Here is a 24,911-nt window from a genome sequence, read left to right as displayed (position 1 = left end):
ATGGTGTTGGATTCTGCCTGCTAGGATTTTGTTAAGGATTTTTGTGTCTATATTCATCAGTGATATTGGCCTGTAGTTTTCTTTCTTTGTGGCACCTTTATCTAGTTTTGGTAGAAGGGTGATGGTGGTGGCCTTGTAGAATGATTTGGGGAGTTTTCCTTCCTCTGCAATTTTTTCAAAGAGTTTAAGTAGTATAGGTGGTAGCTCTTCTCTAAATTTTTGGTAGAATTCACCTGTGAAGCCATCTGGTCCTGGGCTTTTGTGGGTTGGAAGATTTTTTATTACAGTTTTTATTTCTGTGCTTGTGATTGGTCTGTTCAAATTTTCTATTTATTCCTGGTTCCATTTTGGAAGGTTATACTTTTCTAAGAATTTGTCCATTTCTCCCAAGTTATATATATGGAATTCTACTACATATTAGGTCAGACAGACCTGACAAGATATATAGCACATGCTTTCCAACAGGAAAAAAAAAAAGCATATTCTTCTCAGGCAAAATTATGCAGGGTAAATCATATCTTAGCCCACAAACAAGTCTTAATTAAGTTAAGAAGACCGAAATCATATTAAGCCCAACCACAACAATACAAAACTCAAAATCAATTGGGAATTCCCTGACAGTCCAGTGGTTAGGACTCCGCACTCTCAATGCTGAGGGCCTGGGTTCAATTGCTGGTTTGGGAAATAAGATCCTACAAGTTGTATGGTGTGGCCAGAAAAGAAAAGTAGAAATCAATTAGGAAAACTGGAAAATTCACAAATATGTGGAGATCACACAACATGTTCCTGAACAACCAATGAGTAAAAGAGAAATCAAAAAATATCTTGCGAGAAGTGAAAATGGAAATACAACATACCAAAACTGACGACATGCAGCAAAATCAGTTCTAAGAGGGAAGTTTATAACAATAAAGGTCTACATGAAGAAGAAAGAAATCTCAAATAAACAACCCAATTTTACATCTCGGGGAACTAGAAAAATAAGAATAAATAAGCCTAGAGTTAGCAGAAGGTAGAAAATAACAAAAATCAGACAGACATAAATAAAATAGAGACTAAAAAGATCCATGAAACTTAGAGTTAATTAAAAAAAAAAAAGAATAAACTGTTAAGACTTTCTAAAAAAATGGAGAAATTATAAATAAAAGAGACATCACAAAAGATACATTAAAAAATACAAAGGATAAGAGACTACTATGAACAATTATACACCAACAAATTGGACAAACAAGAACAAATGGAAAAAATTCCTAGAAAGATACAAGCTACCAAGACTGAATCATGAGAAACACATAGAAAATGTGAACAGAGCAATTATGAGTGAGGAGACTGCATGAATACTCAAAAACCTCCCAAGAAAGAAAATCCCAGGATCAGATGGCTTCAGTGAATTCTACCAACCATTTAAAGACTAAATAATAGCAATTATTTTCAAACTTTTCCCAAATTAAAAGAGGAGGGAACAATTCTAAATTCATTTTATAAGGTTAGCATTATCCTAAATACCAAAGTCAGAGAAAGAACTTTAAAAAAAAAAAGAAAACTACAGGTCAATATCCCTGATGAACTTAGAGGAAAAGTCCTCAATAAAATGCATTAGGAAATCAAATTCAATAATACATTAAAAGACTCACACATAAATCTTGATCACCTTGCACCCTGTTCAACATATGCAAATCAATCCATGTGATTTACCACATTAACAAAATGAAGGCTAAAAATCATACAATCATCTCAACAGATGCAGAAAAGCATTTGACAAAATTCATCATCCATTCACTCAACTCTCAATAAACCAGGTAAAGAGAAAATGCACTCTTGCATAATAAAAGCTATATACAACAAGCCCACAGCTAACCATGAAATACTAAAAGTTTTTCTTCTAGGATAAGGAACAAAGCAAGGATGCCCACTCTCACCACAATACTGGCTTAAGCAATTAGAGAAGAAAAGAAATAAAAGTCACTCAAATAAGAAAGGAAAAAGTAAATTTTCTCTATTTTCAATAGACAAGACATCATATAGCATCCGTAAAAATACCACCAGCTGCATTTCTATACACTAAGCAATGAAACATCAGGAACAGAAATCAAGAAAACAATTTCATTTACTATAGCATCAAAAACAAGTTAGGAATAAATTAACCAAGAAAGTGGAAGATCTGTACACTAAAAACCATTAAGACACTGTACTCCTATGTTCAAAGCAGTATTATTCACATAGTCAAAGTATAAAAACTATCTGACCATCGACAGATGAATGGATAAGGAAAATGCAGATAGATACTAATAAAAGCTATGACAAACCAAGGCAGCATATTAAAAAGCAGAGCTAATACTTTTCCGACAAAGGTCTGTGTAATCAAAGCTATGGTTTTACCAGTAGTCACGTATGGATATGAGAGTTGGACCATAAAGAAGGCTGAGCACCGAAGAATTGCTGCTTTTGAACTGTGGTGTTGGAGAAGATTTTTGACAGTCCCTTGGACTAGTCCATCCTAAAGGAAATCCGTCCTGAATTCACTGCAAGGACTGATGCTGAAGCTGAAGCTCCAAAAGTTTGGCTACCTGATGTAAAGAACTGACTCCCTGATGCTGGGAAAGTCTGAAGGCAGGAGAAGGGGACAATAGAGGATGAGACGGTTGGTTGGCATCACTGACTCAATGGACGTGAGTTTGAGCAAGCTCTGGGAGCTGGTGATGGACAGGGAAGCCTGGCATGCTGCAGCCCATTAGGTTGCAAAGACTTGGACATGACTGAGCAACTGAACTGAACTTATACAATGGAATATTATTCAGCCTTTAAGAAAAGGAAATCCTTTCATTTGCTACAACATGGATGAAACTGGAGGGCATTATGCTAAGTGAAATAAGCCAAACAAAGAGAAATACTGCTTGGTGTCATTTACATGTGAAATGTAAAAAAAAAAAAATTTCAAACAATTCATAGAAACAGAGAGTAGCAAAGTGGTTGCCAAAGGGTAGGAGGCAGGAAGAGGAGGCAATGCTGCTGCTGCTGCTAAGTCGATTCAGTCGTGTCTGACTCTGTGCGACCCCATAGACAGCAGCCCACTAGGCTCCTCTGTCCCTGGGATTCTCCAGGCAAGAATACTGGGGTGGGTTGCCATTTCCTTCTCCAGTGCATGAAAGTGAAAAGTGAAAGTGAAGTCGCTCAGTCATGCCCGACTCTTAGTGACCCCATGGACTGCAGCCTACCAGGCTATGCTGCTGCTAAGTCGCTTCAGTCGTGTCCGACTCTGTGTGACCCCATAGACAGCAGCCCACCAGGCTCCCCCATCCCTGGGATTCTCCAGGCAAGAACACTGGAGTGGGTTGCCATTTCCTTCTTCAATGCATGAAAGTGAAAAGTGAAAGTGAAGTTGCTCAGTCATGTCCGACTCTTCAGGACCTCATGGACTGCAGCCTACCAGGCTCCTTCATCCATGGGATTTTTCAGGCAAGAGGTAAATAATACAAACTTTCAGTTATTGAGATAAACAAGGTCTGAGGAAGTAATGAATAACATGGTGACTATACAACAAAGGTCCATCTAGTCAAGGCTATGGTTTTTCCAGTGGTCATGTATGGATGTGAGAATTGGACTGTGAAGAAAGCTGGGCACCGAAGAATTGATGCTTTTGAACTGTGGTGTTGGAGAAGACTCTTGAGAGTCCCTTGGACTGCAAGGAGATCCAACCAGTCCATTCTGAAGGAGATCAGTCCTGGGTGTTCTTTGGAGGGAATGATGCTAAAGCTGAAACTCTAGTACTTTGGCCACCTCATGAGAAGAGTTGACTCATTAGAAAAGACCCTGATGGTGGGAGGCATTGGGAGCAGGAAGAGAAGGGGACGACAGAGGATGAGATGGCTGGATGGCATCACCGACTGGATGGACATGAGTTTGAGTGAACTCCAGGAGTTGGTGATGGACAGGGAGGCCTGGCGTGCTGCAATTCATGGGGTCGCAAAGAGTCGGACACAACTGAGTGCCTGAACTGAACTGATACTAGAGAATGCTGGATTATGTAACTGAAATTTGCTATGAGAGCAGAACTGAAAAATACTTCCCAACACACATACACAAAAGTAAATATGTAATGTGATGTATGGACATGTTAATAACTCAATGGGGGAAATCCTTTCACAGTGTATACATATATACACCAAATCATCACATTGTATACTTTAAATATCTTACAATTTTATTTGTGACTTTTACCTCCATAAAGAGGTAACACCAACAATGAAACATTAGGAACAGAAATCAAAAGTACATAAAATAAATGAAAAGGAAGCTTCTAAACATCAATGAGAACAACTTTATGCATATTTATTTAATAAATAAATATATTTATAATTATTTCCATTATTGTTTACCAAGTGTTTTGAAGTGTAGAGAATGCAGGTAATCACTATCTCAGTTATCACATTATATAAAAATAGAGTTCTAATTAATGTTTTACTACACTTAAAACTGTTAAGTTGATACATACAACAGAGCCTGGCAATAAATTGACAAATCTAATGTCAGTGTCTACCAACAAAAACCATGAAGATTCTATAAAATGGGACTATTTCTAACTATATGTATCAGAGTATAAAATGCTAAACTCTAGTATTGTGATTAAGAAATATGACATCAAATTATGTCTGAGCCTGTATCTGATCAAAATTTACATACATTGAATTTTAGGAGCAAAAGATTACCTACTTAGAAAAATACTTGTCACATGTAGTTAAATTTTCAGAGTGATACTATATTAGCTGTTTCTAGTTGATGTAGTCAGAAGATATTGGAAAGCCATTTGATGTATATAGATTATCAACAAAATAAAATTTCTTTTGAAGTATGAATTTTGGCTCCAAGCGTTCTTAATTTATATATTACCTGATACATGCTTACTTTTGAGTTAAAAGTAAATCATTAAGATTACTAAAATAGCATTTCAAATATAAGGGTAATTTACTAAAATTTTATCCAAATACCAATGTTAAAAGAATCAAGAATATTATCACATTTTGGAACATACATTAGATGTGCAAACTTATTTATATAAATTCTAAAGATGCTTGACTGTCAAAGTCTCTGTGCCTTTCCTCTTACTGAACTATGAATTCTGACAGGATAACCGCATAACAAAAGAATAAAACAAGTGTGTCTTACCTAGTCACTTTGCAGCTCGATTCAATCAAGTCATTCTCAAAGTCAAGCAGGCTGGAAGGCAGATTATACTCCAATGGGGATGTCAGTCTTTTCAAACGCAATAGACCAACACAAAATTTTGCTCCCATCTCTTCCAATTCTCGAGTACCAATCTGTAAACCCTAGAAATAAAGCAATCATAAACATGTAACTAGGACATTTGCTATCCTCTGGCTATATCTCATTAAAATTACATAAAAGGAATTTGAAGCTATATTAATAAAATAAAAGCCTGTTACTTTGTATGAACCTACAACTCATAAGCACAGTGTCTTAACAATGTAAGATTATTTTAAGTCAAAAAGGAAACCATCTTAAAAAAGAATTTCTAAAATGTCTATTCTCATTTACTGTGTGCAAAATATTTTCACCAACACACTGAGAAGGGGGGAAAAAAGCAGATGACTATCTTGAAGGTAAGTTATTCTTGGAGCTCATATGTAAAAGTATATTTTTACAAGACCTTGCTAGTACTTGTAATCTACTACTCAGATGCTGACGTCGAAACAGTGTTACAATCAAGGCTCCAGTCTGTATACTTGAATATTAGTTTATACATACTTTTTCTACATGATAAATAGAAACCAGTGAGTAAAGAACAAACAAAAGAAAGGTGACTGTGTAAAAAAAAAAAAAAGAATCAACAAATCTAAGCCAATGAGGTAAAAATAAAATAAACTCTTATGTTTCATGTCAGTTAAGAATGCCCATTTCAAATCTGATCTAATAAAACAAAAATAAAGTTTTACCACAACACTTTTTAATAGTTTCCCAATAAATAATATAAGGTTCAGCAAAAGTTAAACATTACCACATAAAGGATAAAAATTGACTACTGTAAATTGACTACTATTTATCATTTACTTTTCAGATAAAAATGAAACTCTAAAGTAAATAAAATCCTTACACCAACAAAGGCTGCAGCCATCTAAAACCATACAGCAACTGAAGAGGTAAATTATAAAAACTGTTATTTACTCTATGAAGCACATGCCTTTAAAATAATGACTGACTGACTGTTTAAATAGTCTGGCCACCTCCAAATACTCTAGGAAATGTAACTTAATTAACTTTATTAGAAAATGCATTTGCCTTCTTAATCTAAGAGGTTTAGAAAGGCTATGCCTATTCCTGAGTTAGCTCATCAAAAATAAAGAATATTTGAAACCTAAAATTCAGTAATATAAGAACATTCTTGAGAGTGAAAAGATTTGTTTCTTAAAATATTATTAGACTCACACAACTTATTAGCTAATATTAACAAGTTTGAAAAGTATACATTATGTGGTGGGAGGGGAGGGTAGGGGTATATGGGAATTCTGTATTTTGCACTCTATTTTTCTGTGAATCTAAAGTTGCTCTTTAAAAAGTTGGCTAGTTAAAAAAATTTTTAAAGAAGTATATGTTATGATAAAAGGACTGAATTTTAGATGTAAAAAACTTATTTTTTGTAGTAAGACATACTTCTCTAAGAGTTTTATTAAATCAACGTAACTCTACCAGTGTAAATCACATGAAGTATATCAATATAAATCATATAAAAGAGAAATGACTATTCATTGTGTGCCCAGTCACTCAGTCATATCAGACTCTTTGCAACCCCATGGACTGTAGCCCACCAGCCTCCTCTGTCCATGCGATTTTTTTTCACGCAAGAATACTGGAGTGTTGCCATTTCCTTCTCTAGGGGAGCTTCCCAACCTAGGAATCAAACTCATGTCTCCTGTGTCTCCTGCATTGGCAGGCAGATTCTTACCACTGAGCCACCTGGGAAGTCAACTATTTACTATGTATCCATTTTATTTTTAAAAGTTAAAATTAATAATTTTTACAAAACTTGTCTAACATTTTGTTTCAAAATACATTTTAGATATTTTATGTGGTTTTTTCAATGACCAAATACATTTATCAAAGCAAAAACAGAACGTTTAAATAACCCAATGAAAGTCTATAAGTAGAATACAAATCTAATATGAAAATACTGCTGTTATTATGCCATAGATGATTTCAAGGGGCATTTAAGTTTCAGCCTCCCTGACATCCTCTCTCCCTACCCCCAGAAACTAGTTTCATAGACACTGATGCTTTTAGTTTCCTTTTCCAATCTGACTGCATAAAGTATCTCTTTGAGAAAAAATAATTTACAGTCTGTTTCCCTAAATCACAAAGTACAAGATTTTTTTTTCCTATGGTCATTTACAAAAGTGACTGTCAAGCTTTCCCATCCCACACACATACCATCCACTAAAGCAATAACCACGAGGCACAATTTGCGGGCTGCGGTACCCAAGCTCCTCTCTCACCACAACCATGACTTTGGGAGTCTAGAAGTCACCACTTTACAGTATTTGGAGAGATTTGAAAAGATAGCACATTCTGAAAGAATAGTATTCTGAGGTCAACTTAAAGTCACTAGGGAAAAGTCACTCTCCACAAAGTACTAGAATTTCACCAAGTTCTACCCATCCAGAGCCCCAAAGTTTGAACATCAGTTGTAAAATTTATACCTTTTTTTTTTTCTAGTTTGTTATAGAATGGAAAAGTCACAAAGCTCTCCACTTAAAGATTCTGGCACCAACCATAATATGTTTACATTTTTAATACTAAGCACCTGGAAGATTTTTAAACTCCTTCTAAACATAAAGCTATAATTGCTTTTATGTGAGATGCGTGAAAATCACCATGAGATTCACTTTCCTCTTGTACCACATCAAAAAAAACAAGACGCAACTAAACAGAATAACAGTTGTTTTACCTAAGGTCTATTTATTTCCTATGACATGCTCAAACTTTAAAAAATTCAAAGTCACCTAACATTTGTTGTGTGTGTTAGTCACTCAGTCATGTCCGACTCTGTGTGACCCCATAGACTGCAGTCCTCCAGGCTCCTCTGTCCTTGGAATTCTCTAGGCACGAATACTGGAGTAGGTTGCCATTCCCTTCTCCAGGGGATCTTCCCAACCCAGGGACCAAACCTGAGTCTCCTGCACTACAGGTGTATCTTTACCCTCTGAGCCACCAAGGAAGTTACTCTTAAATTTACTCTTAAATTTCAAAAGTAAAGTCTGAACTCTCTTCCATTAAAAGCCTATGGCAGCACAGAAGAGTTTTAGTAAAGAAAAAAAAAAAAATAGTGAAGGGATATGCATTGAAAGGGCTTCTCTGGTGGCTCAGATGATAAAGAATCTAATCTGCCTGCAATGCAGGAGACCCAGGTTCGATCCCTGGATCGGGAAGATCCCCTGGAGAAGAGAATGGCAACCCTCTCTAGTATTATTGCCTGGAGAATTTCATGGACAGAGGAGCCTGGCTGGCTACAGTCCATGGGGTAGCAAAGAGTCGAACACAACTGAGCGACTAACAAACACTTCATGCATTTATAAGTCACACATGCACAAAATCTAAATATAAAAAAAAACTTTATAAATAAATGTGTCTATTTCTAGTGTAATGTGTCTATTTCTAAATGTATAAAAATATACTTACATTCAATAAATTTAAATGATAGAACTTTTTATTATCGTACTACCTTCAGAGTTCATTATAAATCATAATCACTAATCACTATTTAAATGTGTACTACAGTGTACTTTCTTAAAAATTATGACTATAAACAGACTCAACTAAAACTTCATAAGGACCCAAAGCAAGCTATTAGTTCAGAGAATTTAAGAACAAGAGAGAGACTGTTCTTAACACTGCATATGATTCAATTCCATTATTGTGAATTACATATAACTCAGTATAACAAACATATCATTTAATATACATTTGAAAACTACTAGAGTATATATGAAAGGACAGTCTTGAAATATTTCTATGGCTAGAGATCCTGAGATATTTTACCTTATATTTTCCCTGGTCACAGCCGCACAAAGTACTCTCCATGGTATAGCTTCTTTGCACTCCTATCTCTCTCCAAACTACAACACGAGCTGTAGATTCTTTAGATTTTTCCACTACGAAGCTACAGCTGCTCATGCAAAATGCTGGGGCAATATGGCTTAGAATCTTAGGCAAAGTCTGCAAAGATAAAAATGATAAAATATTTCAAAAGCTTTCTTTTTTGTCATTTTTTTTAATTTCTAAAAAAAAATTTTTATGAAAACATAGTCATTACAGCAGTCCATGTGGATCTTCTTCCTATATCCCCTGCTAACCAAAACATCAAAATAATCCTTTTACTAAGTCAGATTTTTCTGCTTTCCCAAACAGTAGTCAGAAAATAGAATAAAAAGTAATATTCATAGTAATAACCAATAAGTGAAATAAAACTATATAAGAAAACCATGTTTTAAAACATTAAGAAAAACATATTTAAAATGAATATGTCATGAAGATGTTTTTCCACTTTAGTCATGAAGATGTTTTGACTAAGAGATTTAACACTGTAAATGTTAATCATCTCTAAATTAATCAATAAACCTAAGATAATCACAATCTAAATGCCCACATTTTTTAAACTTGAAATTATTCTCAAATTCACCTGAAAATAAAATATAGAATTCCCTGGAGAATTCTGAATCAAAGGCTATGACTAGAGAAATAAGCCAACAGATAAATACATATCTAACAGAAGTTAAATGGTGATACTGGTATAGGAATATCACATCTTTAGAAAGAGAGTTCAGAATTAAAGTCAAAGGTATTTGTTAAAGTTAGTACTATTATTAGTTAGGAAGATTGATCATTCACAAAATGCTGACACAGCTGCTCAGCCACTGAGAAAAACTAGCTAAAGTCACTTTCTATCAAATTAAACTTTAATAAGATTGAGAACTTAAATTTTAAATTAGTAAGTTAAATTTTTAAATGAAACTAAAAGCTCTAAAGTAAATATGGAACTCTACTTTAAAAATCTTAGAATGAGAAAATCTAAGCCGCAGAAGAAGAAACCACTTTTTAAAAAATCAACAAATACGACAGAAGTTTTAAACTACTGCACTTCATTAAAAAAAATGTAATATAATACACACGAAGAGTATTTTCAAAACAATAATTAGGTGACTTATACAAAGCAAAGACAGAATATGAAAAAGGCTATTTTTTAAAACTAGAGCTCATAATTGGATCAAACAAAGGATCAAAAATAGGGATCAAACATAAGAAAAGATACTTGATCTCATATATTTATAATTACTGATACACAAACTAAAACCATCAGATATTTTTTCACCTGGCAAAGGTGACAATAAGATGTTTAGAGAGACAGCACTATCATTCATCGGGGAGTACTGATTTGTACAATCTTTATGAAAGACAATTTGGCAATACTAACGAAGTGGCCACCAACAAGGTACAATAATAACAAAAATACACAATGAAAATCTTGTGTAATTGTCAAAAAGAGACAGAGACAGATATAAAGATGAAAAGATGGCCATCAAATATTATGTGAAAAAAAACTGCTGTGGAGTGTGAAAAAAAATACTAAAACATCAAATGCTATGTTTACATACCCCTATGAATGAATGTGCTTACAGGCAAGTCTCACAATACACATTGTAAAAGTGATTGATTAGTGATTGAGAGAAGATAACTTTTACTTACTACTTTATATTTGTGGCGTGTTTCTATTTTTAATATGACTCTACTCATTTATTTTGGAAAGGAGACAAAGAGAGAGGATACCAAAAAGAAAAAGTGCTTTGAAGTTCTGCTAAGGGTAGTGGTATGTTACTGAAATCTGTTTTGGAAAATAATCTGGGGTGCTGATTTAGGCATAAGTATGGTAGGAGAGACACTGGGACAGAAGGAAAAGCAGACAAGATGCAAAGTAAAGATCTCACTTCAATCCTAGGCATACCTCAAAACACACCCATACATGGGAAACAAGGTGTATAACAGATGGCTTTACAAAATCAGCAGAGGAAAGGGGTACTGTTTAATAAATGGTGCTGACGCAACTGGTTACACATGGGTAAACAAAAATTATATCCCTCCATCTCATACAAAAATACATTCCAGATAGAATAAAAATCTAAGTGTGAAAAGCACTTGTAGAGGACAAGTGTTCAGTTTTTCACTGCTGAGTATATTAGCATGGGTTTGTCATAAACAGCCTTTATTATGTTGAGATATGTTCTCTCTATGCCAGCTTTGATGAGAATCTTTAACATGAATGGATGAATTTTGTCAAATGCTTTTTTCTGCATCTATTGAGATGATCATGTGATTTTTATCCTTCCTTTTGTTAATGTGGTATATTACAATGATTGATTTGTGGATTCAGAACCCTTCTTACAATCTTAGAATAAATCCCACTTGATCATGATGTATGATTCTTTTCATATATTCTTGGATTCCATTTGCTAATATTTTCTTTGAGGATTTTTGCATCTACATTAATCAGAGATACTGGCCTATAATCTTTTCTGCAGTGTCTTTGGATTTCAGTATCAGGGCAATGTTGGTTGGCCTCATAGGATGAATTTAGGTATTCTCTCCTCTTCAGTTTTTTGAAATAGTTTGAGAAAGGTATGTATTACCTCTTCTATGTATGTCTGGTAGAATTCCCTTATGAAGTCATCAAGCCCTGGACTTCTGTTTGCTAGGTGTTTTTTGATTACTGATTCAATTTTACTACTGGTGATCAGTCTGTTCAGGTTATTTATTTCTTCCTGATTCAGTTCTGGAAGACTGTATATTTCTAGGAATTTATCCATTTCTCTAGGTCTTCCAATTTTGTTGGCATAAAACTGTTCATAGTTTTCTCTTTGATTTTTTGGTATGTCTATGATATTGGTTGACATTTCTCCTCTTTGTTTATTGGGACTTCTTAATGAGCCTGGCTATTTTTTTGTTTTTTTTGTTTTTTTTTTAAAAAAAAAAAAAATCAACTCTTGGCTTCACTGACATTTTCTATTTGAAGATGTGGCAGGGTCTCAATTTTATTTCTGCTCATTTTATTTCCTTTCTTTTGCTGACTTTGACCTTTCTTCTTTTTTAATTATTGTGGATAGCCGGTAAGGATGTTTATTTGGGATTTTTCTTGTAAAGGATCAAGATCAAACTACAAAAATCTGTTGCTTTTCTATACACTAAAAAACTATCATATAGTTCAGGAATCCAAAGCTAATTACATTCTAGATCTTATAAAAAAAATCTAGAAATAAACTGAAAGACCTATATTCTTGACAATCAGAACACTGACAAAGGCAACTGAAAATGATACAAAAAAACAGAAAGACATCCCTGTTCATGAATTGGAAGAAGTAATATTGCTAAACTATCCATACTACTCAAAGCAATCTACAGATTTAATGCAATCATTATCAAAATACCCAGAATACATAGGGTATTTTTCACAGAAGTGCAACAAATAATCCTAAAATTTATATGGAACCTCAAAAGACCATAAAAGCAATCTGGAGGGGAAAAAAAAGCTGAGGGTATCACTGACTTCCTGACTTCAGACTATACTACAAAACTACAGTAATCAAAACAGGATAGTACTGGCACAGAAAAACAATCACACAGATCAGCAGAACAGAATAGGGAGCCCAGAAATAAACCACTAACATATGGCCAATTAATCTATGATAAAAGAAGCAAAAACATACAATAGGGAAAAGACAGTGTCTTCTATAACTGGTGCTGGAAAAACTGGTTAGCTACATGTAAAAGAGTGAAATTAAAACATTTCCTCCCATCATATGTAAAAATAAACTAAAAATGAATCAAAGACCTAAATTTAAGACTGCTTTACAATGATACTCGCAAAGATCGGCTGATTCTGACAGGCACGTTGCTCTCTATTTAGTTTACCAGGCTGATTAACCTCCTAGAAGTGCTAATTCCAGTTTTCTAAAAACAGGAAAAAGGAAAATTTTAAGAAAAATCCAGCTTCCTTATTTCTCTTATTTGAGATATTACTAGTTTATCTGCTGAGTACAAAGATAATAGGATGATCATTGTCAAGAATTTAGTCTCTTCCTTCTCTATCCCTTTTTGAACATGGCCACTGGAACGATCACATGACTTTTCTAGTTATCTTTGAAAAAAAGTTGGTCAACAAGAGGAAGAGACTGCAAATCAAAGTGCCTAAATTTTCACCACTGTTGGAAAAAATGACTCAAAGCACCTGCCCTATTATTAGTGACTTAGGAGAAGGCAATGGCAACCCACTCCAGTACTCCTGCCTGAGATGGAGGAGCCTGGTAGGCTGCAGTCCATGGGGTCGCTACGAGTCAGACACGACTGAGCAACTTCACTTTCACTTTTCACTTTCATGCATTGGAGAAGGAAATGGCAACCCACTCCAGTGTTCTTGCCTGGAGAATCCCAGGGACAGGGGAGCCTGGTGGGCTACCGTCTATGGGGTCACACAGAGTCGGACACGACTGAAGGGACTTAGCACCAGCAGCAGCAGTTGAGAGTATTAGGAGTTTTTTGACTTACTGTTAACAAATAACTTTAAACTTTAATTTAGCAAAGAGGAGGTGAAGTTATTTTGTAGCCTTTTAATTTTGTTTAGTGCACTATAAGCTTACTACTACTACTGTCCCCTCATGGAGAGGAGCTAAGTTATCTTGCTGAAATGTGAACAATAAAAGTATAAAATAAACAGTACAGAAGTTAAATACAGGAGATAGCATGAGGCAAAAGCAGTAGAACTCTGCACACAGAAATACATGCCACAATCTTGTGTAATTATGAAAGGCAAATACAGATTTGGTACCATGACTATAGTTTTACTCCAGCTTTTTGCCTCTAATAAATAAATAGATTCTGTTATTGATTTGTGTATCAGTTTTCTATTGTTTAGACCTTTTAAGTTAGAATCCTGGAGAAGGGAAAGGCTACCCACTCCAGTATTCTGGCCTGGAGAATTCCACAGACTGGATAGTCCATGGGGTTGCCAAGAGTCGGACACGACTGAGTGACTTTCCCTTCCCTTCACAATAAAACTCACAGCAGAAAACATAGGCAGAACACTTTCACATAAGTAGTAGCAATATTTTTTTTTAAATCTGTCTCTTCAGGTAAAGAAAACAAAAGCAAAGATAAATAACTAGGACCTAATTAAATTTAAAAGTTTTTACATAGTAAAGGAAATGACTGACCAAATGAAAAGACAACCTATGCAATGGGAGAAAATATCTGCAAACGACTGAGGGGGCTAATATCCAAATACATAAATAGTTCATACAATTAAATATAGAAAAATAAACAACCCAATTAAAAAGTGGGCAGAAAAACTGAATGGACAGAAAATGGGTATTTTTCCAGTGAAGACATACAGATTGCCAATAGGCATATTGAAAAGATGCTCAACATCACTAATTTGTAGAGATATGCAAATCAAACCACATGAGCTATCACTTCATCTGGGTTATAATGGCCATCATCAAAAGTTCTACAAATAATAAATGATGGAGAGGGTATGGAGAAAAAGGAACCCTTCTACACTGTTGATGGGAATGTAAACTGATTGAGCTGCTACAGAGAGCAGTAAAAAAACAAAAATAAAGCTATCATATGATCCAGCAATCCTATTCCTAGGCATATACCCAGAAAACATGAAAACTACTTCAAAATGACACATACATCCCAATGTTTATAGCTGCACAATGTATAATAGCCAAGACATGGAAGTAACCTAAGTGTGCATCAACAGATGAATGGATAAAGAAGATGTGGTACATATATACAATGGAAAATTATTCAGTCATAAATAATGAAATTTTGCCATTTGCAACAACATGGATGGACCTGGAGAATATTATGTTTAGTGAAATAAGTCAGACAGAGAAAGACAAACTATCATTTATTATGTATATTATCATTATATGTGGAACCCCCAAAATATATGTATTTATATGTATATTATCATTTATATGTGGAACCAAAAAAAATAAAACAAATGACTGTATATAACAAAACAGAAACAGACTCATAGATATAAAGAAGCTAATTGTTACCAGTTGCGAGACAGATGGGGGTAGTGGCAAGATTAGGAAAATGGATTAAGAGATACATACTATTATGTATATAATAAACAAATAAACAGTACAAGGATATACTGTACAGCACAGAGAATACAGTCAACATTTTATAATAACTTAAAATGGAACATAATCTATAAAAATACTAAATAACCACATAATGCATCCAAAACTAATACTGTTAATCAAGTATACTTTAATTAAAAAACATGAAAAGCTAAACTTTTAAAAGAAACATTTCAATTAAAAAATCTGAAACAGAATAACAAAATGGCAACATTTACTGACTCTAAGTAATTTCTATATGTTTTGTGTTCTGTAGTTTCATGCATGTTTGAAATTCAAAACTTCCTGCCTATTATTATAAATTATAATAATTTATAATAATTACCCTGTATCCCACATCTTCCACAACATCACATGACGCTGCATTATCGTTTGTATGCCACACCGTCTCTTTGATGCTGCACCCATACATAAATACATTCTTTTTTCGGGAGTGACCATGATAATCACAATAAACCTTGAAAAGACAATATATTTTTAAAATGAAAATCCTTCAAATTCATGCACTGCCAAGTAAAGCTAGTTAGTATGAAGCCAATAACAGGTCTGTGTTCCTTGGTCATTTTATTGTAAATAAGCCACCATTTAGTAAGTAGAATTCCTAAAAGTAATAGTACATATCTACCTTTGGAAAGGATTTATGATTAATACTAGAATGGCTAAATCCTTTGCAGGCATGTCCTGCATCAAGCCATCAGTTACACTCTTTCTTTTGTATCTACCATCATTTAAAAAATAATAAATACAATTTTAGGTCAAATGTACAGCTGCATTCATCATTGCCCCAAGGGTTGTTAAAATACTTACCTAACATAAGAGAACATGAAAATGCTCTCATGAAAAACACTTTTTTTTAAAGGGGGGGGGGAGGGTATGCTTTGTAAGAGCACCATTTTAAAAATGGAAAACGGTCAGACTTGCATGTCAATTTTGCCACTCTGCAAAATATTCCATCTTTACCAAAGAAAGATTAAGGCTTAACATGATGGAAACATTCAAAACAAAAGTTGCTGAAAACAGAAGAAATACACAGGCACAGGGTCTCCTACCATGCCTATACTACCTTTCCCACGTGAAACTTAAGACCTACCAGCTTTAGAACTGGCTAAAGAGTTCAGAGAAGGCAATGGCAACCCACTCCAGTGTTCTTGCCTGGAGAATCCCAGGGACAGGGGAGCCTGGTGGGCTGCTGTCTATGGGGTTGCACAGAGTTGGACACCAACTGAAGCGACTTAGCAGCAGCAGCAGCAAAAAGTTCAAAAATAAGCTTCTAGTGCTTTGAGAACTTGGAAGATACATACTTTTACCCTCGTGTTGTTTAAACACTACAGTCAAATACCTACAACTTACAACCAGGAGTGACCAATGTTCATAAACAATAAAGAAAAATAAAAGGCTCGTGAGAATTATAAAAATCAAACCTAATGAAATAAGAATATGGATACACTGTATTAGATGCCACAATTAATATACAAGTGACTGATGACAAAGACACTTTAAAGAAACTGCTTTTGAAACTAACATACAGCTTTTATAACCAGACAATTATTTACAAAATACTAAGCTACCGATCAGCAAAATCACCTCTTTGATTATACAAACAAACACTGCCACTTACCAGTGGTAAACGCTTCACAGCAGCCAGGTACTGTAGCAGACCCTTGGCATGATAAATTGTAGGGTGTAAGTCTGGATTTGGACTTTGCCATTGTCTATTCAAATCCTCTCCACTTAAGGAACAGCGGTGACTGTATACATGTAAATACAACAATAGATAAACACTGGTATCAATAAATTCTTATATGCACTCGATTTATTTTATGATTCTATTCCACTAAGTATTTCAAACAGGTGTAAGTGCTGGGCTTACCAAAATGCATGTTATAATCATTAAGTAAACATCTATTTAGCATTTGCTATGTGCCAGATTGTGGGTTACATGCATTTAAACTGTAGTAAGCTTGCAGGTCAAAATTTTCAAGCTATAGGAAAAATTCTTCATTCTGGGGTTTTGTTCCATACACTATAAAATGTATTCATGGCCATATTTTCCATTCTGACTACATTTCTAATGCTAAAGTTCTGTACTTTGATTGTATTAATTATTATCAAATGTGCTATCTGGACCTTCCTTCTAAAAAAGATAAGTATATAAAAAGTACACATTCTTAGAAAAATTCAAATACATTTTCACTTAATTGTAGGTTTTAAGTATTAAACTCACTGAGCAAAAATTTAAGCAAAGAGAAGGTGCTAACAGAAATATAAACAGAATTCTAACTGGTCAATATGTTTCTGAATTAAAACGACATAAAAGCTCATTTTAGTTCCATAATCATACTATCTAGAAAAATTATTCTATTTTTAAAATTCAAACATTTCCTAAAACATGATAAATATTCATGGTACTTTTACTGAAATAAATAAAGTATAGTACCCTCAACTTTGGAGATGCTCATGATAGCTAGACAAAATCCCACTTTTCAGAAGCAGTAAAGAGACCTTGGTCTAATTAACACGATAAATGAACTGTACTAAACTATGATCCACATCCACTTAAAAAGTAATCTTCCAGTATTTCCACTTTAAAGAATTCCTCCTCATGTCAGGAAGAAGTTAGCACATGGAGCTAATTCCATATTAGTGGAAAGAGATCCCAGAAAATTCTAAATCTTAGAACAACCAAGATCATGCCACTGATAAATAAGAAAGGAAACTACAACAGAATGATGTGTTAAAAAAATCTTTCTCATATCCTAATTCTGTGATTTTCCTAAAATGATTCAAGCAAAACATACATTTTATGAAATTATATTCTCATGAATAGATACAGAATTTCTCAAAACATATTACTACTACTATACAGTTTAATTTTCATTTAAAAATTTATCACAGATTAATTCTTCACTAAATTTTTTTGTTGTTCTAGAAAAATCATGACATTTGCTTTCCATATTAACCTGGATGCTATTATTTCAATAAGTTTACACAGGACAGCCACAAAAATCTAGAATTTCTCTATAACTATTGCTTAACTTACTTTCCATTGATGACACCATCTGGATTTAGCATAGGGACAATTTTAAAAATATAGGATTCTCGTAAACTCTGAGCAGTAGGGTTATTACTCATGAGATACTCCAATGTTCCTTTCATTACCCAGCTTGCATTAGTTTCTCCAGGATGTACTCGAGCAGATAAGAAAACATACGGACGATTTCCTAAAGTGTACATAAAATCTCAAATTAAAATGAACAGCTACTAAAGTATGTATAATGGTTGACTTTGGCGCTTTAGAAATATTTCTACTCAACTGTGAATACTGATATAAAATCAAATTAGAACTCACTATGCACCTACTATTTATAAGTACTGCACTAGGCCCTCTAGAGAAAACAGATATAAAACCCATGTAAGCCACATCTTATATGAAAATAACATATTAAATAGTATTTAAGTCACTTATTTATTTCCTAATGATTAATCTAAATATAAAATTAGTTCTTTAATATTACCTTGATTTCATAAAGAATAAGTAGCTGGTGAAATATAGATAAAATATAAATTTTTCATAAAGTCATGGGGAAATTAAGGAAAATATAATCTTATTTCTGTTTTATAGTCACTATGATAAGCACAGAACAATAGGTATATCTGCTCAGGGATTTACAAAGAAACTAAACATTTAGATATACAAGTCTACAAAATAACACTCAGTTCACCTGCTCACATTTTCATGAATAGCAAGTGCCTACTCTTTCTTGAAAACACCTTCTTATCAAAATTAGAACAGTTCTCTTATATACGTATATATATCTTTTTTTTTTTTTACCACAGCTGTACATTTGAGACAACTTAAAAAATATAAATGACGGGGAAAAACAAGTAGCTATTCATTCAGTATTAGCATCAAAACACTTGGGGGGTTTCTGATAGTTTTATTTATAAATAAAATTAACTGTAAATTCTTAAACGGATGGTATAACTTGTTATATTATACTTTGAGTATGACTTCTAAGAATAAGAACTACAGTATATCAATATCAAAAGAGACCTTAGAGGTCACCTCAGGCAGCTCCCTCATATTCAAGATGAGGAAACAGAGGCCTAGAAGTGGGCCCAGGGCTAAGCAATAACAAGACCCAGACTAGCACCCAAGGCTTCTGATGCCTATTCCCAGTACTACTGACCTTACAAAATACTTATGAAGCAAAGAAAAATAAGTAATAATGATTGGTACTGCGAGTGAAGAAGACAAACTTACTGAATTGACAGATATGTTCATAATAATTAGACTCTGGCATTGCTGTTATAGTCACCAAGGGACAGCTGTTTCCAGACAGGGTTTCACATAACACATCTTTTCGAAAATAGATTTGCTGAGGATTGTGTGCTGACTCCAATTTTTGAAGATGCATCTTAATAAAAATTTAAAAGCAAAGTATACAATCATTTAAAACCTCCCTATGATAAATAGGAATAAATGCATCCAGATCTCAAACAGAACTAAATGTGAATCAGATCAGGTTCCTAATCCCTTCTCCAAAACCCTCAAGGGCCCAGACGCACTTGAACATCAGTATTTGGGGAACTCGAGAAAGGGGACAGATACGGTTTGGATAATGTTAATAGTGCAAAGTGCAATATAACCAGTGGAGCTGGCGGCAGCAGCCTGTAATCAGCACGTTATTATTTCTGCAGCAAAACCTATGAAGAGTCACTCTAAGTGGAATCAATATTCTAAATAAGCTCACATCAGGCCAGGCTTTGCTGACAAACGGGTTATGAAAATACTTTTGGTTTCAAAGCCTTCCGAATTTTGAAATTTTGTGACTGTAGATCTGTTAACAGCAACCTAAAATATGGAGAATGAAAATCATGTAGCACACATTTTTAAAAAAATTTTCCTGATTTCAAGATTAATATAGGCTCATTGTAAAATGCCTGGAAAATATAAAAAGTACAGGAAAAAATTTAGAACACCTGCAATTGTACCACCTAGAGTACTACTAACAATACCCAATGTATATAAAAGAAACTGTAATTACATGGAAGACTTATTATAATTTGATTTTACCACTTGATAATTTATACATAAACATAAATATATTAATAATTATAAATACTATATCATATCATTAAATATGTTCAATATATGTTTTTTGAAAACACAAGCTTTTTATACACCAAATATAAACTGTTCACTCCCTTATGTTAAAGATATTTAGCTGGTTTCCAACTTTTGCCTATGTTCATTCACATAATCATGATTTACTGGGTGATCACTATTTCTTGGCTGGAAACTGTGCCAGACACTAAGGATACAATAATGAATAAATGGACTCTGCCCCCGAAAATACAGAGTGCTATGAGGGCTTATAAAAAGGGAGAGGAAGCTTGAAGGGTCTGGGCAGTAAGGAAAGGTCTTCCAGAAAAAATTACATTTAAAGTGAGATCCAAAGGATGAGTGAAATGGATATAAAGTGTGCTGTAGGCAGAAGGAAAGTATACAGGAGGACCATGAAATAATAATTTTTTAAAAAGGACATAGCTAGAACAGAAAGAAACAAATCGAGAATTTAACACAGAAGGAAGGGCTTGGTAGACCAGTCCTTCCCAAAGCACAATATTTGCACTACTGGTAATTAAGACAACTAAATGGTATGTGGATAACCTTCAAATTTTTTAAATAGGTATTTTTACTGTGAATTAAAAAAAAGTTTGGCACATTAAACCAGTTATTTCACAGATATTAACTCAGAATGAGGATAATCTTTAATATTAAAAGATAAATATTAAGTAAATAACAGTTCATACAGTACAAAGAAATGGCAAAAACTGTGCAAAATAGAGAAATGACTAAATGCGCCATGGTAAGAATTGTAGATTTCATACACATGGCAAGAGAAATCACTAAGGAGTTTTAAGCAGGGGATCTATATGACTAGACATGCCACCAAAGAGTCTTCCTGCCACAGTGTGGTAAAACACTGATGAAGAAGAAAGGGGGTGTAAGTGAAATTTAGGACAAAAGTTACAAAGAGGCTGACCCAAGTCCAAGTGAGAAACAATGGTAATGCCTGGAAAAGATCACGGTAGTGGGACAGGAAGAAAGCAGGGATACTTAAAATGTATTAAAAAGGTAATGTCAGTAAAGAACAGAAACAAAAGACTACGTAAATAACAACACTTTATGTTTCTGATGCTATGTTATTCAGCACAATAAAATAGCTGTTTATACCTTTACTGCAGATTGTAACTTTATTAAAATAAAGTGAACTCATTTAATGCTCTCAGCCTTGATATTTCTTCGGCTTTGTGGACTGTGTTTTCCTCTCATTTTTCTCCTCTCTAATAACTTGGAAGCTTGTTTCTAATCACAATGTTCCAATTTCTTTCAATTGATCATATGAAGCTTCATGATCCTTGACTATTAGGACAGACATTCTGTTCTGAGTATAAATCTGTCACAGTAATTACTTGAACTGTTTGTTTTAAAATGCAAATAATAAAAAAATCTTAAAAGAACCCACAAAACAACTCTTACACCCCATACTCTAAGCAATCTGGATCTAGGACTCCATATGAAATCATTAGAAGAAATGAATTCACTACAGAGAAACTTAAATTGCATCCACATTGTCTACTGTTATATTTTCTATGAGATTCAATGCTTCTCACTAAACAAGTTGAAAATTCACCTAGTTAAAATTTTTAAATTTGGATTTGTAGATTTCTACTCAAAGATAGAAAGCAAAAACCATGTCATTTCTGTAGTATTTCTATTAAATAAACATAAAGACTACATTCCCATTTTACTTTAATGAATTCAACAAATACTGTATTATTTTCTAAAATTGTCAACCTTGGACCTTTTTATTACCTTATTGATTTATTAAAATAATATTTCTTTTATTACCTAACACATATACATACAATACAATAACGGTTGTAATATAACGTAATGAGTTCTCACCTGCAAAGTTGAATATGTATATGGATAATGATAAGCAAAATAGCACACATCATCTTTATGTGGAAAATTGACAGTAAATGTAATTGTATAGTAGGATTTTCCCTTTTGCCCACCTGCAGCAATTGAACTTCTTGAGAAGTGATTTCTGCAATAGAAAAGCATAAAATGTTATTCATCCACACAAAAATTCTGATTTTTTTCTTATTTTATTAAACAGAACTTTTTGGGGGGAGAAAAACCATGGTTTGTAAAAAGTTTAATTTAAATATTCTTAAAATTAGACTTGGTACTAATAAGGAGAAGGCAATGGCACCCCACTTCAGTACTCTTGCCTGGAAAATCCCATGGACGGAGGAGCCTGGAAGGCTGCAGTCCATGAGGTCGCTGAGAGTCGGATACCACTGAGCGACTTCACTTTGACTTTTCACTTTCATGCATCGGAGAAGGAAATGGCAACCCACTCCAGTGTTCTTGCCTGGAGAATCCCAGGGACGGGGAAGCCTGGTGGGCTGCTGTCTATGGGGTCGCACAGAGTCGGACACGACTGAAGTGACTTAGCAGCAACTAATAAAGCAGTTAACTGCTATCAGCCAACATCATGACTTTCCATTTCTGGATGTGCTAATTAAACAGCTCCTATTTTATGCATCAATAGAAGTTTTAGACCCCCCCATTTTTTGACAGGTTTATACATTACTGGATCCAGGCAGTGATGAGCAATGGCTGCTACAGCCACTGGATGAAAGGCTGACAGATCAGACAGCAATATCTCAGTTCACTGATCAGTTTTAAGATTACAAAAAAAAGAAATAACCAGAAATGATATGTTTCCTGATGTGATACAACAGGAATTTCCTGCACCCTCTGTGAAGTATTCTTGTCAGAAATGAAACCTGAAGTTGACCAAGCTTCTAAATCTAACTATGAGTTTAGAAAACTGGTGAGAGGGAAGAATTTAGAATTTATTAACACCACAGGGATGCAATCAGCAAAATCCAAAATATGGGAAATCCAGCATGACAAATGATTTAGTTTCTTCAATAAACAAAGGATAAAGTTAGAAAGAGAGAAAAAGGAAGCCTATAAAGTAAGAGACTTGAGAGACGTATGAAGAAAAATCAAATGCAATGTGTGGTCCTTTGGTTGGTCTGATTTAAACAAACCAACTATAAAGTTAGATTTATGAGACAAGTAAGTCTGAACACTGACTGGATATTTTATCACATTTAGGAATTTTCTTCACTGTGCTAACGGTATTGTGGATAGATTGCCTTAAATATGTATCTCTAATGAAAAAGACTTTTGAAGTATTTATGGATAAAATATATTGGAAAATGCCTTTAAAGATTCAGGGTGGAGGTAGGGGTGAAAGCATAGCTAAAATAAAACCATGTGTTGATAATTATTGAAACTTAGAGATGAATACATGGGGCCTCATCATCCTATTATTCACTTTCGTAAATGTTGGAGATTTCAATGATAAAAAGAATTTTAAACTATATTATTTTCCAGACTTTAAATATCCCTGAGATATGATGACTTAATTTCTACCAACTTAATTTTCAAAATTCCAAATCACCTTGCATTATTTAAGCCATGAACTGAAGAAAAGCCATGGCCTAGAGATTATTTACTCATGTACACAGACATTCAAGGCAGATCACATCCTTAGAACTACCCTGGGATCAGGCTTTCTAATGTAATCTTATGAGAATAAAGCTTGTAATTAATGAAAATAAAAGAACATTGACCTAAAAAGCGGTATAGTTTTCATTAACTTAGCCATTATATCAGAGAAGGAAATGGCAACCCACTCCAGGATTCTTGCCTAGAGAATCCCATGAACAGAGGAGCCTGGTGGGCTGCTGTCCCTGGGGTCACACAGAGTCAGACACGACTGAAGCGACTTAGCATGCATGCATTCATTGGAGAAGGAAATGGCAATCCACTCTAGTATTCTTGCCTGGAGAATCCCAGGGATGGAGGAGCCTAGTGGGCTGCCATCTATGGGGTCGCACAGAGTCGGACATGACTGAAGTGACTTAGCAGTAGCAGCAGCAGCAGCAGCAGCCACTATATCTTGAATAGATACTCAATGACAAGGTGCTAAGAGTTGAGGAAATGCAAAATAAGGTCCAGAAGTAGATCTTGCCAACTCTTTTCCCCCAAAAGTTTAATATCTATTTGGGGGGGGGGCGGTGTTCATGCCACCACATTACAGCTATGGATTTTATAGGTTATATTTTCTCATATACTTATGGAAGGTAGTTTTATTCTCATTTTACAGATGAGACAAACAAGCAGCAGAGGACAATGCAAAAATAGCAGTTTTTAATACCCTTATGTAGATTTCAGGCTTGAGGAAAGCAACTGGAGTAGTGTGTGTTACATACAAAGTGGTTAATAAATATCTGTTGAATTAGCCTGAATTCCAATTCCAGATTTAGCAGTAGCCAAAAGAAAAAAATAAAAAATAAAGAAACAAAAATCCTTGCCATCACCTCTTACATAGAAAAGAAAAACAACCCCAGATGCTATGACCATTCACTTAACAATGTAAAAAGAAAGTATTCATTGATGATTTTTTATTGTGTAGAAGACAAGCATGAAGGAAATAATACTTTTTGAAAATCACTGTTTCACCCTTTAACATTTTAAATCAATCTTCTAAAATCTAACCAAGCACTTCCCAGACAATCACTGCTCCACTTCAACTTAAA

The 24,911-nt window shown here is 34.3% G+C and overlaps 1 protein-coding gene across 5 annotated transcripts in view; it reads right to left on the bottom strand.

Annotated features, from left to right (window-relative positions):
• Positions 1 to 24,911, bottom strand: part of AGTPBP1 (ATP/GTP binding carboxypeptidase 1) — a 192,810-nt gene that overhangs the window by 12,434 nt on the left and 155,465 nt on the right. For all 5 annotated transcript variants that reach the window (XM_070375389.1, XM_070375391.1, XM_070375390.1 and 2 more), the window contains 7 exons: positions 22,192 to 22,336; positions 19,480 to 19,633; positions 18,256 to 18,436; positions 16,834 to 16,963; positions 15,541 to 15,672; positions 9,049 to 9,225; positions 5,164 to 5,324 (listed from right to left, as the gene is read on the bottom strand). In XM_070375389.1, coding sequence (XP_070231490.1) covers positions 5,164 to 5,324; positions 9,049 to 9,225; positions 15,541 to 15,672; positions 16,834 to 16,963; positions 18,256 to 18,436; positions 19,480 to 19,633; positions 22,192 to 22,336 — 1,080 coding nt within the window. The remainder of the gene's footprint in view (positions 1 to 5,163; positions 5,325 to 9,048; positions 9,226 to 15,540; positions 15,673 to 16,833; positions 16,964 to 18,255; positions 18,437 to 19,479; positions 19,634 to 22,191; positions 22,337 to 24,911) is intronic.

Source organism: Bos mutus, chromosome 8 (genome assembly GCF_027580195.1).
Source record: "Bos mutus isolate GX-2022 chromosome 8, NWIPB_WYAK_1.1, whole genome shotgun sequence".
NCBI lineage: Eukaryota > Metazoa > Chordata > Mammalia > Artiodactyla > Bovidae > Bos > Bos mutus.
The sequence above is the reverse complement of the archived record's forward strand: the minus strand, read 5'-3'. Positions and strand labels throughout refer to the sequence as shown.